This window comes from Xenopus laevis, chromosome 3S (assembly GCF_017654675.1).
Source record: "Xenopus laevis strain J_2021 chromosome 3S, Xenopus_laevis_v10.1, whole genome shotgun sequence".
In the NCBI taxonomy this organism is placed as follows: domain Eukaryota; kingdom Metazoa; phylum Chordata; class Amphibia; order Anura; family Pipidae; genus Xenopus; species Xenopus laevis.
The window spans coordinates 125325881-125339741 of NC_054376.1; the positions used below are offsets into that span (position 1 = coordinate 125325881).

At 43.3% G+C, this 13861-nt stretch overlaps 1 protein-coding gene across 1 annotated transcript; it reads right to left on the minus strand.

Annotated features, from left to right (window-relative positions):
- Window positions 1-729: 729 nt before the first annotated feature.
- best2.S (bestrophin 2 S homeolog) lies at window positions 730-8346 on the minus strand. Its single transcript, NM_001089140.1, is given in 10 exon segments — window positions 730-1496; window positions 1627-1781; window positions 1890-1970; window positions 2196-2348; window positions 3821-3898; window positions 3997-4151; window positions 5324-5557; window positions 5875-5969; window positions 6168-6356; window positions 8206-8346. Coding segments are annotated over 9 exon segments (1539 nt in total). The 5' UTR covers window positions 6320-6356; window positions 8206-8346; the 3' UTR covers window positions 730-1060.
- Between the last annotated feature and the right edge of the window lie 5515 nt (window positions 8347-13861).

A 13861-nucleotide genomic window follows, 5' to 3' on the forward strand; every position in this document is an offset into this window, starting at 1 on the left:
TCTCACATCTTTCCTAAGCAGAAGAACATCAGAGCAGCCTCTTTCTTTCTCCTGACAACTTCCTTGACTACTTGCTGGTCAGACTGGTGGGAAACTGACCAGCAGGTGGTGCTGTTGTAACAAAATTCATTCATATTAACAGTACATGTATCCCTTAATATCTTGGAATCAAAACAAAATAAATAATAAATGTACATTTCAAAATTTCTTGGAATAGCCCCTCATCAATTTTACATTCACTTATTTTAAAGGTTAACTTATCCTTTAAGCCCTGTAAGCCTGAGCTGCTGAGTTAGATACAGTTTATTATAGGGCAGCAGAGGGCAGTGGAATAATAAACAGGCCCTGGTTAACATAAGCATGATGCCATCTCTGCAATTGAACATTTTAACAAACTACTTTCTTTCCAATAGCCCAGCTTATTACTACTATTTATTTTTGATGGGGCTAGAAACCCATGAATAAGTGTACACCTGAATTGCCAACCTATCCATCTGAGGTCGTACTAGCCTACCAGAGGATTCTCATGTTGGACCAATGCTCAAGTGGGCCCAGCCTAGGAGAATTCAGATCAGACAGCCATTATTTCCACCATGGGCCAGTAGAAAATTCTAAACCATTTGGCACTATTTAGATCTAATTATTAGGCTGGTAGGCACAAAGTATCAGGTTCCCCGGATCGGCCCTAGGAGAGTTGGCCCAACACTGTATCCATCATCTAGACAAGTGTTAGAAAAGATGTTTATTATAAAATACAAAAAAAAATAAGTAAAAAAATTTAATGCATAGAGTAATTAAGGGGTTAGAAGTCTCAGGGTATTGGACCATGGCGAGGACCTATGTAAAAAGAGATGGCAGAATCCATTAAAACCGGCCACTGAGTCCGGGGGAGAATGTATAGAAATATTTATCTCAAGCAGCAATGGTCACCCTTCATAACCTCCCCATGTTCAACCCATAGTTTTACTCCGTTCACTAAAAAAAAAAAGAAAGTCCGGCCACTGTGAAATGAAGTCCTTCTCCTCTTAGAAACCTTCAAACTTTCTCAGAAGTCTTCTCATTATGTAGCCACCAAGGAAGCAGCATCTTCTGCTTCCTCTGGCATAACAGACTGAACGTTCCCACAACCATCCATCGTTTTAGGAGGATGAAAGAGGGAATTCTGGGAACCAATACTGAATAGTTTCTCAAGTGGACACTCCTGGACATTCAGTCCTGGTGCTGTAGGGTCAACAAGATTGTTTGGTGGATCTTGAACGGTTTCCGGGAATTGGAACACAGAGGATGAGGAGAAGGAGCTGGTAGAGTGGCTCAGCAGGGTCAAGCGGCTTCCAGGAGCTGCAAACAGGGTGGAGAGTCCAGCAGAGGAGGAAAGAGGAGATGGGCCTATTCCAGGGGGAAAGCGGCTGAACAGTGGAAGAGTGTGCGTTAAAGTGTCCTCATTCATCTCTTCTATGTCAGATAGAGGCTGGAACTGCATGTCTTCCTTAGGGATCCTGGAAGGGGCAAGTTAATACAAAAGGCAAAATGAAAAAAACGAGGAACAGAAGAAGAAGTATCTGACACTAGGAACTGATTTCTAGATTCTAGGTCCCAGCAAGAGAAAGAAAGCGGAAGGGCACTTACGCCATGTTGAATGTGGAGCCCTGGAATGATGGCAGATGCTTCTGGAACAAAGTCGCCGCAGTGTATGGGGGGCGTGGGTCTGAGTGATTCCAGTAGCGATCCTTCTCCATGGGAGGGACATCTGAATACATCTCATCCACAGCCAACATGGAAACCTGGGGCCACAGCAGGATATTATAGGAACAGAAGACAATGATAAGGGGATGATATTTGTGTCTCCACTGAACTGACAGTAAAATCAGTGGGGCGGGGCAAGACATTACCTGGAAATTTCTGTCAATCAAAAAATTGGTTTCAAAGTCATCGTCATCCTCGCCGAAAGGGTTAATGAGCTGTTCACCCACCTGTGAGCAAGAATACATATGTAAAACAGCAACTGTGTGAGGGATGTGCATATAGAACGTTCCTTCTCTGCATGTTTGCATTTACTCATGTGTTAGAATCCTCGATTGTCTATTGTCTTTGGTCTGAATCTACCAAAGCTGGAGCTCCAGGAGAAGATCAAGGAGCTCAATTTCCCATACAGAGGTGACCACAGCTTGGCATTACGTGGGGCACCAGTCTCATACCTTCAGCCAACCAGCATAGAAGAAGAACTGGAGCAGGGTGAAGACCGGGATATAAAGGTCCAGTTCATGGCCGGGATACCCCCGCGATGGGTCCAGGAACTGGCGTCCAATCAAACAGGTCAGGAAAAAGCTGTACACGGCAATTGTCACCACCTAGTGGCAGAGAAAGAAAAAGATACAGATTGCTGAATAACCTCTAACCAATTCACTTAACAACAGTCCCCTCGTGCTTTATGGCCAGGATTCTAGATAGGCACTGTGGGTCCAGGGACAAATCCCAGTGATCCCTGCCGACCCAGACCCGATTCTGCCCTCCCCTGTCACATCCCTGCTGCCCTCCCCCGATCCCTGACCAGCTCTTCCCCATCAGTCCCCAGCTGCCCTTCCCCGATCTTTTACAGCAAGGGCCCTAGAGAGTGTGTGGGGGCATCTGGAGTAGCCAACCCTGTAGGCCTTGTGCACCTCAGTCTGACCCTCTGTGGCTCATAAAACAAAGGGTGGGATTAGTTTCTATGTATTTAGGACTCTGCTAACTGATATTTTTTCATTACATGTTTATGATATTAGCAGTTTTATGGTGCTAACATTGTGAATTTACAACACAAGGGCACCCAACCCACCCTGCACCATAAAAAGGGGAACTATCGAGAAAATGAAAATTTAATATAAGCTTCATCATCCTTGAAATAAGAAACTTTCTAAATAAAATCAATTAAATATTCTGCATCATTTCTGAAATAATCAAGTTTAAATTCACTATTTCTCTCTCAGCATTTGTTTCTCTTCATTCTGTCTTCATTTAGGAGTTGGGTGTCAGATAAATGATCCAATATATCTTATAGGGAGGCTCCTTTTGCCTAGCAGATGTATTAGAGCTCACTCTATTAAACTCACCAGACATCATGTCTCTCTACATGCAGAATTTGTGCAAAAGGCAGTTATTTTGTTAGATGACTTATCCAATATATCTTATAGGGGGGTTTCCTTTCCTATCAGATGAATTAGAGCTCACTCAAATAACTGATTCCAGTACAAACAAAATAACTGCCTTTTGCACAAATTCTGCATGTAGAGAGACATGATGTCTGGTGATTTTAATAGAGTGAGCTCTAATACATCTTCTAGGCAAAAGGAGCCCCCTATAAGATATATTGGATCTACTGTAACTGTCAATTAATATCTGACACCCAACTGCTACATGAAGAGAGAATAAAGAGAAACAGATGCTGAGAGAAGGACAGTGAATATAAAAGATTTCAGAAATGGTACAGAATTTTTATCTTATTGTATTTAAAAAAAAGTCTTATTTCAGAATGATGAAACATATCAAATTTTCATTTTCGCGATAGTTCCCCTTTAGCATAACCAGTCAGGCATTCAGTCCGACCAGCAGCATAAAAGTGTTAATAACATAAAAACGAACAGCAATAAAAGTAATGTAAATTGCAAACGTGCTCAGAAGAGAAAACTGAGCAATTTTAGATTCATCTGTTAGGGGAGGTATTATTTTCATTTTAGTGAAACTGTCAGTATTCCTGTAATCTGAGCAAATAGTGGAAACAGGTGCAATAATAAAAGAACAAAGTGCCCCAAAAAGAAACGTATTTTTTTAAATGTTTGCCTACCTGAGTATAAACCAGGGGGACACTGATCCAGTCGTGGTGGAAGAGCATGCCGCAGTTCCCCCGGAAAGTGTTCAGCTCCTAGGACCCAATTTAAGAAGAAGAGAATCAGAGCTTTGCCCCATGATGTGACCCCATTTCCTTCACCTTTCTCATTCGACACTCCACTAAGTTCTCACCTCCATCAGCATTTTAAAGGAATGATCATCTCGGATCCTCCCCTCGCTCCTTCCCTGCGCTGCCAAGTTACAGAACCACACGCACGGAACCCAATACTTGTTATAGGACGACTGAAGGTTCTCAAACTTCTTCCTCTCCAAGCGAGTCATGAACCCTGAGATAATGATAAATATCCCTATCAGACTCCATGTCCCATAGTTCCCTCCTGTCTGTGTCACTGTATCACCCTGCAGTGGGAGGGACAGACTCATGTCCCATAGTTCCCTCCTGTCTGTGTCACTGTATCACCCTGCAGTGGGAGGGACAGACTCATGTCCCATAGTTCCCTCCTGTCTGTGTCACTGTATCACCCTGCAGTGGGAGGGACAGACTCATGTCCCATAGTTCCCTCCTGTCTGTGTCACTGTATCACCCTGCAGTGGGAGGGACAGACTCATGTCCCATAGTTCCCTCCTGTCTGTGTCACTGTATCACCCTGCAGTGGGAGGGACAGACTCATGTCCCATAGTTCCCTCCTGACTGTATTACCCTGCAGTGGGAGGGACAGACTCATGTCCCATAGTTCCCTCCTGTCTGTGTCACTGTATCACCCTGCAGTGGGAGGGACAGACTCATGTCCCATAGTTCCCTCCTGTCTGTGTCACTGTATCACCCTGCAGTGGGAGGGACAGACTCATGTCCCATAGTTCCCTCCTGTCTGTGTCACTGTATCGCCCTGCAGTGGGAGGGACAGACTCATGTCCCATAGTTCCCTCCTGTCTGTGTCACTGTATCGCCCTGCAGTGGGAGGGACAGACTCATGTCCCATAGTTCCCTCCTGTCTGTGTCACTGTATCGCCCTGCAGTGGGAGGGACAGACTCATGTCCCATAGTTCCCTCCTGTCTGTGTCACTGTATCGCCCTGCAGTGGGAGGGACAGACTCATGTCCCATAGTTCCCTCCTGTCTGTGTCACTGTATCGCCCTGCAGTGGGAAGGACAGACTCATGTCCCATAGTTCCCTCCTGTCTGTGTCACTGTATCTCCCTGCAGTGGGAGGGACAGACTCATGTCCCATAGTTCCCTCCTGTCTGTGTCACTGTATCACCCTGCAGTGGGAGGGAAAGACTCATGTCCCATAGTTCCCTCCTGTCTGTGTCACTGTATCACCCTGCAGTGGGAGGGACAGACTCATGTCCCATAGTTCCCTCCTGTCTGTGTCACTGTATCACCCTGCAGTGGGAGGGACAGACTCATGTCCCATAGTTCCCTCCTGTCTGTTTCAATTAGATTAGTAAGGTCAGGCACTTGTGTGATTATGTGACCCAGCAGTGGGAGGAGCACTCACCAGCTTCTACAACATGGTCTATTGTAGGGAATCTTTTGAAGACAGCGGTACTAACAGAACACAAGATTAATAGCCCTGATAGGCTGCAGTAGCGCATCAGAGTCCGGCGGTACAGACGTCCTTTTTCATCAGACCCATGAACAGTACCGGAGATGGCGCACATAACACGGTCTGGGAAGGGAATACTGAGGTACTGGTTCCACCAGCGACTTACCACCAGAGTGACATAAAAACCTGCAAGAAACAAAAACTGAAAGTGAACAAAATTCTTAACAGGGAACCTCAGGGGAGGGGCTAAGCAGAAAGAGAACCATAAGGATCTATTGATAAAGAGGAAGAGTTATTGGATAGGGAGGCCTTAAATGGGATGGTCAGGCAATAAAAGGGGAAGAAGTAAGTAAAGGGCAGGCAATTTAGGTAGAAAATGAGGGGGTGATGCAGGAAGAAAAGGGAGGCAGACGTGGAGGCACAGACAGTAAAGAGGATAAAGAATGAAGGCACAGAACATAAAGAGGAGGTGAAAGGAATTGTGGGACAATGGACAGACTCACCCAATACAAAGGACACAGGGATGAGGTTTGCATAGTTATTGCAATAAATTGCCACTTTCTCAAAATAAAGTCTCTGTTCCTCATTTAGAAAGAACCTGTGGGTACAGAAGGGAGTCAGTGATAAAGCTGAGAGTTTGGCACAATCATTTCACTTCTCTAAGGAACTTTATTGCGAGAGCCAATGATCACTGCAATTAGCTCACATTAATATACAAACTCCCAGTCATGTCATTTACTTGTGGTACTTACATTTATCTGCCAGTAAATTCACATTCAGCTCCACTAAGAATTACCTGTATGTGATGCTGAGTGCCAGGTACATGATGAAAAAAGCCAGGAGTTCCTTGTACAGCAGTTTGTATATACTCCCCCTCCATAGCAACAAGAGTTTATAAAAGCCCCCAAAACGGGCATTTGCCACTCGAGCTGTGTATGTGACCGTCATGTCTCCCCGCGGAATATCACAGCATTAGGGGTCCGACCTGGAAAAGGTAATAAGGAACCGAGTAAGTGAAATATCATTATACAGAAAGAACTGGGTGCTCAGGGGTGGGGTTAGTGGAATAAGGAGTTAGAGGGACAATAATGGGTCCAGGGGTGGGGTTAGTGGAATAAGGAGTTACAGGGACAATAAGGGGCTCAGGGGAGGGGTTAGTGGAATAAGGAGTTACAGGGACAATAAGGGGCTCAGGGGTGGGGTTAGTGGAATAAGGAGTTACAAGGACAATAAGGGGCTCAGGGGAGGGGTTAGTGGAATAAGGAGTTACAGGGACAATAAGGGGCTCAGGGGAGGGGTTAGTGGAATAAGGAGTTACAGGGACAATAAGGGGCTCAGGGGAGGGGTTAGTGGAATAAGGAGTTACAGGGACAATAAGGGGCTCAGGGGATGGGTTAGTGGAATAAGGAGTTACAGGGACAATAAGGGGCTCAGGGGTGGGGTTAGTGGAATAAGGAGTTACAGGGACAATAAGGGGCTCAGGGGAGGGGTTAGTGGAATAAGGAGTTACAGGGACAATAAGGGGCTCAGGGGATGGGTTAGTGGAATAAGGAGTTACAGGGACAATAAGGGGCTCAGGGGTGGGGTTAGTGGAATAAGGAGTTAGAGGGACAATAATGGGTCCAGGGGTGGGGTTAGTGGAATAAGGAGTTACAGGGACAATAAGGGGCTCAGGGGAGGGGTTAGTGGAATAAGGAGTTACAGGGACAATAAGGGGCTCAGGGGTGGGGTTAGTGGAATAAGGAGTTACAAGGACAATAAGGGGCTCAGGGGAGGGGTTAGTGGAATAAGGAGTTACAGGGACAATAAGGGGCTCAGGGGAGGGGTTAGTGGAATAAGGAGTTACAGGGACAATAAGGGGCTCAGGGGAGGGGTTAGTGGAATAAGGAGTTACAGGGACAATAAGGGGCTCAGGGGATGGGTTAGTGGAATAAGGAGTTACAGGGACAATAAGGGGCTCAGGGGTGGGGTTAGTGGAATAAGGAGTTACAGGGACAATAAGGGGCTCAGGGGAGGGGTTAGTGGAATAAGGAGTTACAGGGACAATAAGGGGCTCAGGGGATGGGTTAGTGGAATAAGGAGTTACAGGGACAATAAGGGGCTCAGGGGTGGGGTTAGTGGAATAAGGAGTTACAGGGACAATAAGGGGCTCAGGGGAGGGGTTAGGGGAATAAGGAGTTACAGGGACAATAAGGGGCTCAGGGGTGGGGTTAGTGGAATAAGGAGTTACAGGGACAATAAGGGGCTCAGGGGAGGGGTTAGTGGAATAAGGAGTTACAGGGACAATAAGGGGCTCAGGGGAGGGGTTAGTGGAATAAGGAGTTACAGGGACAATAAGGGGCTCAGGGGTGGGGTTAGTGGAATAAGGAGTTACATGGACAATACTATAAACCCCACAGTACAGGACAATGAGCTCTATAAACCCCACAGTACAGGAAGACACTGAGCTCTATTAACCCCACAGTACAGTTTCCTTGATGGCTGACCAGACCCACAATCAATTCCTTTGCTCGGCCTTTGTGACTTGGGGCAAGATTTGCTCCTCACATGCCCCAGGCATCAAAATTTAGATTATAATCTGTGCAGGCCTGGGATCTACACGTGTCGGAGGCTGTACAGCAACTCTCATCACTTCTACTCCATTGTGCACACAGGGGGGTAGAAAGTGCTGCTGTTTTGGGCAGCTCAATAGACAAAACCCCCACTGTATAAACCCCCAATACAGTAGGATTGAACATAACAACTAGTAGAGCCACTCTCCCAGCTTATTGTCTGCTGCTCGTTCCCTATGAGCACAATTCATGCCCAATTACCCCATTGCACCAACCACTCACCTCAAGGAGCCAGAGTGAGTCTCAGTGTAACAACTGCAGCCTCTCCATCCGACTAAATGAAGAAATAACTCCCCCACCCACAGTCCCTCTCCCGAACCATCTCTCCTCCCAGAACAGACACCTCTCCCCCATCCCCAGAACACTCTCACCCCCTGCAAGGCTCACTCCAATTGTCCAGGTGAAGGGGGTGGGGCTATTCTGGTCTTTAAACTGCCACTTCCATCAAAGAGGTGGGGGGTGACTTTGGGAAAGGCAAACAATGACAAAATCTTATCAGTGGAGCGAGTTCCTAAAATGTTAATCAGAATTGAATGGGACCGGTATCACTGCTCATCTCCATCCCTCTACCTGCATTGCACCCCTCTGTCATTTAGCTGCACAAACTACAACTCCCAGCATGCCTTGCCAGCATAGCCAACAGACCTCCATTTATTGTTGCGCTACATTAACCAACATACCAGTGCCACATAGTGCCAACCATATTCATTTCAAGCAAAACCCATAATGTAGAGGACCCACATCTTCCCCTACAAACAGGGAAACATTTAAAGGGGAAGGTGTGTAACTTCTGTAGCAGGGCTCCGGCTCACCCTTTTGCAAGCAGGCTACTAAGCAATGCATTCAGATTCATGCTGCAGGCAACACTGCTTTCTGTGCAGCCATGCAGGGCACATGTAAATTGACTCCTAATTAGCTCCTCTCCATGTGGGTTTCATGTAGGCTTAGCAGATCCTCTTTGACTTATAGACTAAACAAACACTAGTGGGGCTCATACTAATAAAGGTATCCCTGCAGGCTGTGGTTTTTTTATGCCAGTGCCCCCATTTAAAGTGTGATTGGAGCAGTTTACCTTAATGACATGCTACAAGATGCTGCACTTGCCTCTGCTTAGCCATGAATCCTGCAGACATGGCAGCTTTGGTGTCTGGCTACTTGCCCAAAATCTGCTCACTGGGTGCCATTGGCCAAGAACAGTTAAGTGCTAAATACAGGGAGTCTTTTGAAATCACAGTGACATACGACTCACTCTTACATACAACTCACACTTACATACAACTCACACTTACATACAACTCACACTTACATACAACTCACTCTTACATACAACTCACACTTACATACAACTCACACTTACATACAACTCACACTTACATACAACTCACACTTACATACAACTCACACTTACATACAACTCACTCTTACATACAACTCACTCTAACATACAACTCACATTTACATACAACTCACTCTTACATACAACTCACTCTTACATACAACTCACACTTACATACGACTCACACTTACATACAACTTACTCTTACATACAACTCATGCACAACTCACTCTTACATACAACTCACTCTTACATACAACTCACTCTAACATACAACTCACATTTACATACAACTCACTCTTACATACAACTCACTCTTACATACAACTCACACTTACATACAACTCACACTTACATACAACTCACACTTACATACAACTCACTCTTACATACAACTCACACTTACATACAACTCACACTTACATACAACTCACACTTACATACAACTCACTCTTACATACAACTCACTCTAACATACAACTCACATTTACATACAACTCACTCTTACATACAACTCACACTTACATACAACTCACACTTACATACAACTCACTCTTACATACAACTCACACTTACATACAACTCACACTTACATACAACTCACACTTACATACAACTCACTCTTACATACAACTCACTCTAACATACAACTCACATTTACATACAACTCACTCTTACATACAACTCACTCTAACATACAACTCACATTTACATACAACTCACTCTTACATACAACTCACACTTACATACAACTCACTCTTACATACAACTCACTCTAACATACAACTCACACTTACATACGACTCACACTTACATACAACTTACTCTTACATACAACTCATGCACAACTCACTCTTACATACAACTCACTCTTACATACAACTCACACTTACATACAACTCACTCTAACATACAACTCACACTTACATACAACTCACACTTACATACAACTTACTCTTACATACAACTCATGCACAACTCACACTTACATACAACTCACACTTACATACAACTTACTCTTACATACAACTCACACTTACATACAACTCACACTTACATACAACTCACACTTACATACAACTCACACTTACATACGAATCACACTTACATACGACTCACTCTTACATACAACTCACACTTACATACGACTCACACTTACATACAACTCACACTTACATACGACTCACACTTACATACGACTCACACTTACATACAGAGGCTTTTACAGTAACAAACTATGGTTAGCTTGGCCTTTATTAGCATTTAGCTTTAATAAACCACCTGCCCCAATTCCCTCTGGTGTGTGTGTTGTCTACTGCAGAGCACAGAAAGGTAAAAATAAATACTATGTTAAGACAGACATCATTGCATTTAATAAGTAAATGTATAGGTTTCAACTTACATACAAATTCAACTCAAGAACAAACCTACAGACTCTATCTTGTAAGTAACCCAGGGGGCACCTGTATGTTTAATTTGTTACTCACGTATCATTAACTCCCAGTAACTGGTTCTGTACAACCTAAAAACCAGAATCGCCCACATCTGCTGGTCTCTTCCAAACCTTCACCTGTCCCCTCCAAGCCTGGTGCAAAAACCCTCAGTCTTATTACTCGATCCCACCCTTCCAGCTGAGCATTCTGGTCCGGCCATGTCTGCGTCTGCCCTACCTGCATTCTTCAATCCATCACTGAAACGGAAATTCCACCAAAAAGCTGTGAATCTGTATAGTAATATGTCATTCTATGCAATGTCCCAATAAATATTTAATAATCACTTTGGCTGTAAAGCTACGTGTAATTGTTATTGCTCTTCTGACTCGGAAAACAACATTGCAGAAGTCGACTCTCATCAAGGTCTGTTAATCAGCTAGATTGGACCACATTGTTTCAAGAGTCATAACCCTTAGTGCAGAGGATCCTTAGAGGCAGACGGTAATTACGTTATATACACATAATGTTACAACTAGTGAAAATGTGGAATAAATGTATATGGGGAAGTTGCTTAGAATTATATTTCCATTCTTCACCCAAACATTGTAGTAGCAGCTCTATTGCACTCAGCATTATGTAGCCTCTGCTGTAAATAATGTACGGTAAGTGGAATACAGAATTATAAAGAGTTATATATAAAGAATTATAAAGAAATGGTTAGTGATGACATGAAACAGGAGGATAGTCAATGTAAATAGTAAACGCAAATAATTCACTCTACAATATAAAATGTCATTCCTCAACCAACAAGTGTATTTAGTTGTAATATTGGTGTGTAGGTGCATCTCAGGTCATTTTGCCTGGTCATGTGATTTCAGAAAGGGCCAGCACTTTAGGATGGAACTGCTTTCAGGCAGCCTGTTGTTTCTCCTACTCAATGTAACTGAATGTGTCTCAGTGGGACCTGGATTTTACTATTGAGTGCTATTCTACCAGGCAGCTGTTATCTTGTGTTAGGGATCTGCTATCTGGTTACCTTCCCATAGTTCTACTGATAGTAGGGTTGCCATCCGGCCCTTATTTTACCAGCCCAGCCGGTAAAACACCTGCCAAGGCTGGGGCCGGTATTGCAAATTTACCTGCTGCTCTGATGTTCTTCTGCTTAGGAAACATGTGAGAAAGGTTTCTAATTATTTTCTTAAGCAGAAGAACATCAGAGCAGCCTCTTTCTTTCTCCTGACAACTTCCTTGACTACTTGGTGGTCAGACTGGTGGGAAATTGACCAGCAGGTGGCGCTGTTGTAACAAAATTCATTCATATTAACAGCACATGTATCCCTTAATATCTTGGGTTCAAAACAAAATAAATAATGAATGTAAATTACAAAAGTGGTTAGAATAGCCCACTCATCAATTTTACATTCACTTATTTTAAAGGTTTACTTATCCTTTAAAGCAGAGACAACAAGGTGTTGAAGGGCCTGGTAGAAAGAATAAGACGGTTCTGTGTTTTAATTTCAGAGGGGTTACTGTAAGATACCACAGACAGTCAGTCACTAGTTATTGGGCTAGTGAGGGGGCTGTTTGGACTCTCAGAGCAGAAACTGCCTATAAAACCTGCAGAAAGGCCTGACAGGCAGCATGGAGCGGTGGGAATGTTATATAAGGGGGAGTAGACGGCACTATCACTATGTCTGCTGCACCTCTTCCTCCTCCCTCACCCCCACACTCTTGTGTTTTGTTTAAGGGCAATTAAGTGGAAAAAATCAAAACAGCGCAGGGTGGAGGAATGTCTGCAAAATCCCGCTGTCAGCCTCTACTGTACGTAATGAGAAGTGATGGGAACACAGCAGGGTAAAATACTCTCAGAACTTGTTGTATAATCTGTGTCCCTCTGTTTATTGAAGTGTTAGCTCTGATGGGCAGGATTTAATAATATGTACCTGTTTTATATACAAGGAATCAAAGTCATGGGTTGGGGCCACAGCTAGGTAAATCCTAGCCGAAAAAAAACACCTGCCAAGGCCAGGGCCGGTATTACAAATATAATTTGCTGGTAAATTTGTAATACCCTTAAAATAAAGCCCTTGGGCCGCCCCCAATTTGCTCAAAACTTACCTTTTTTCAACCTTCTGGCCATCATGCGACGTGGCTTCACCCCCTTTTGCATCACAGCATGTGGCTCCGCCCCTTTTGCATCACAGACCGCCCATTTTTTCCCACCCCCACAACTGGCCGGTAAAAAACTTTCTAAAAAGGTGGCAAATCTAGGCACTGCTAGGGTTGCCACCTGCCCGGTATTTTACAGGACTGGCCTGTAAAAATGTTGCTTGATGCCAATGTTATATGTAGGAAAAAAAACATAAAAATATAAGAAGGCCGGTGTTTTTTTCCAGAAAAGGTGGCAACCCTAGTCCCATTAAATTGGCATGGGAGGGTATGACAGATGTAACTTGTCCCCAGTCTCTTTGTCCCAGTAGCAATTGAAAATGTTCGGGCCCAGGAGAACACAGAGAATAATGGCGGCCTAGGGTTTATTTTATATTCTTGTCATAAAAAGTGTTCTGTGCCACTGGTTTACTTAGAAATCAAGGTATTACAAGTATTACACGTATTACAAGTATTATAAGTATTACAAGTGTTACAAGTATTACAAGTATTATAAGTATTATAAGTATTACAAGTAGTATAAGTATTATAAGTATTACAAGTATTATAAGTATTACAAGTATTATAAGTATTACAAGCATTCTAAGTATTATAAGTATTACAAGTAGTATAAGTATTACAAGTATTACAAGTATTATAAGTATTATAAGTATTACAAGCATTCTAAGTATTACAAGTATTACAAGTAGTATAAGTATTACAAGTATTACAAGTATTATAAGTATTATAAGTATTACAAGCATTATAAGTATTACAAGTAGTATAAGTATTATAAGTATTACAAGTATTATAAGTATTATAAGTATTATAAGTATTACAAGCATTACAAGTATTACAAGTATTACAAGTAGTATAAGTATTACAAGTATTACAAGTATTACAAGTATTACAAGTAGTATAAGTATTACAAGTATTATAAGTATTATAAGTATTACAAGCA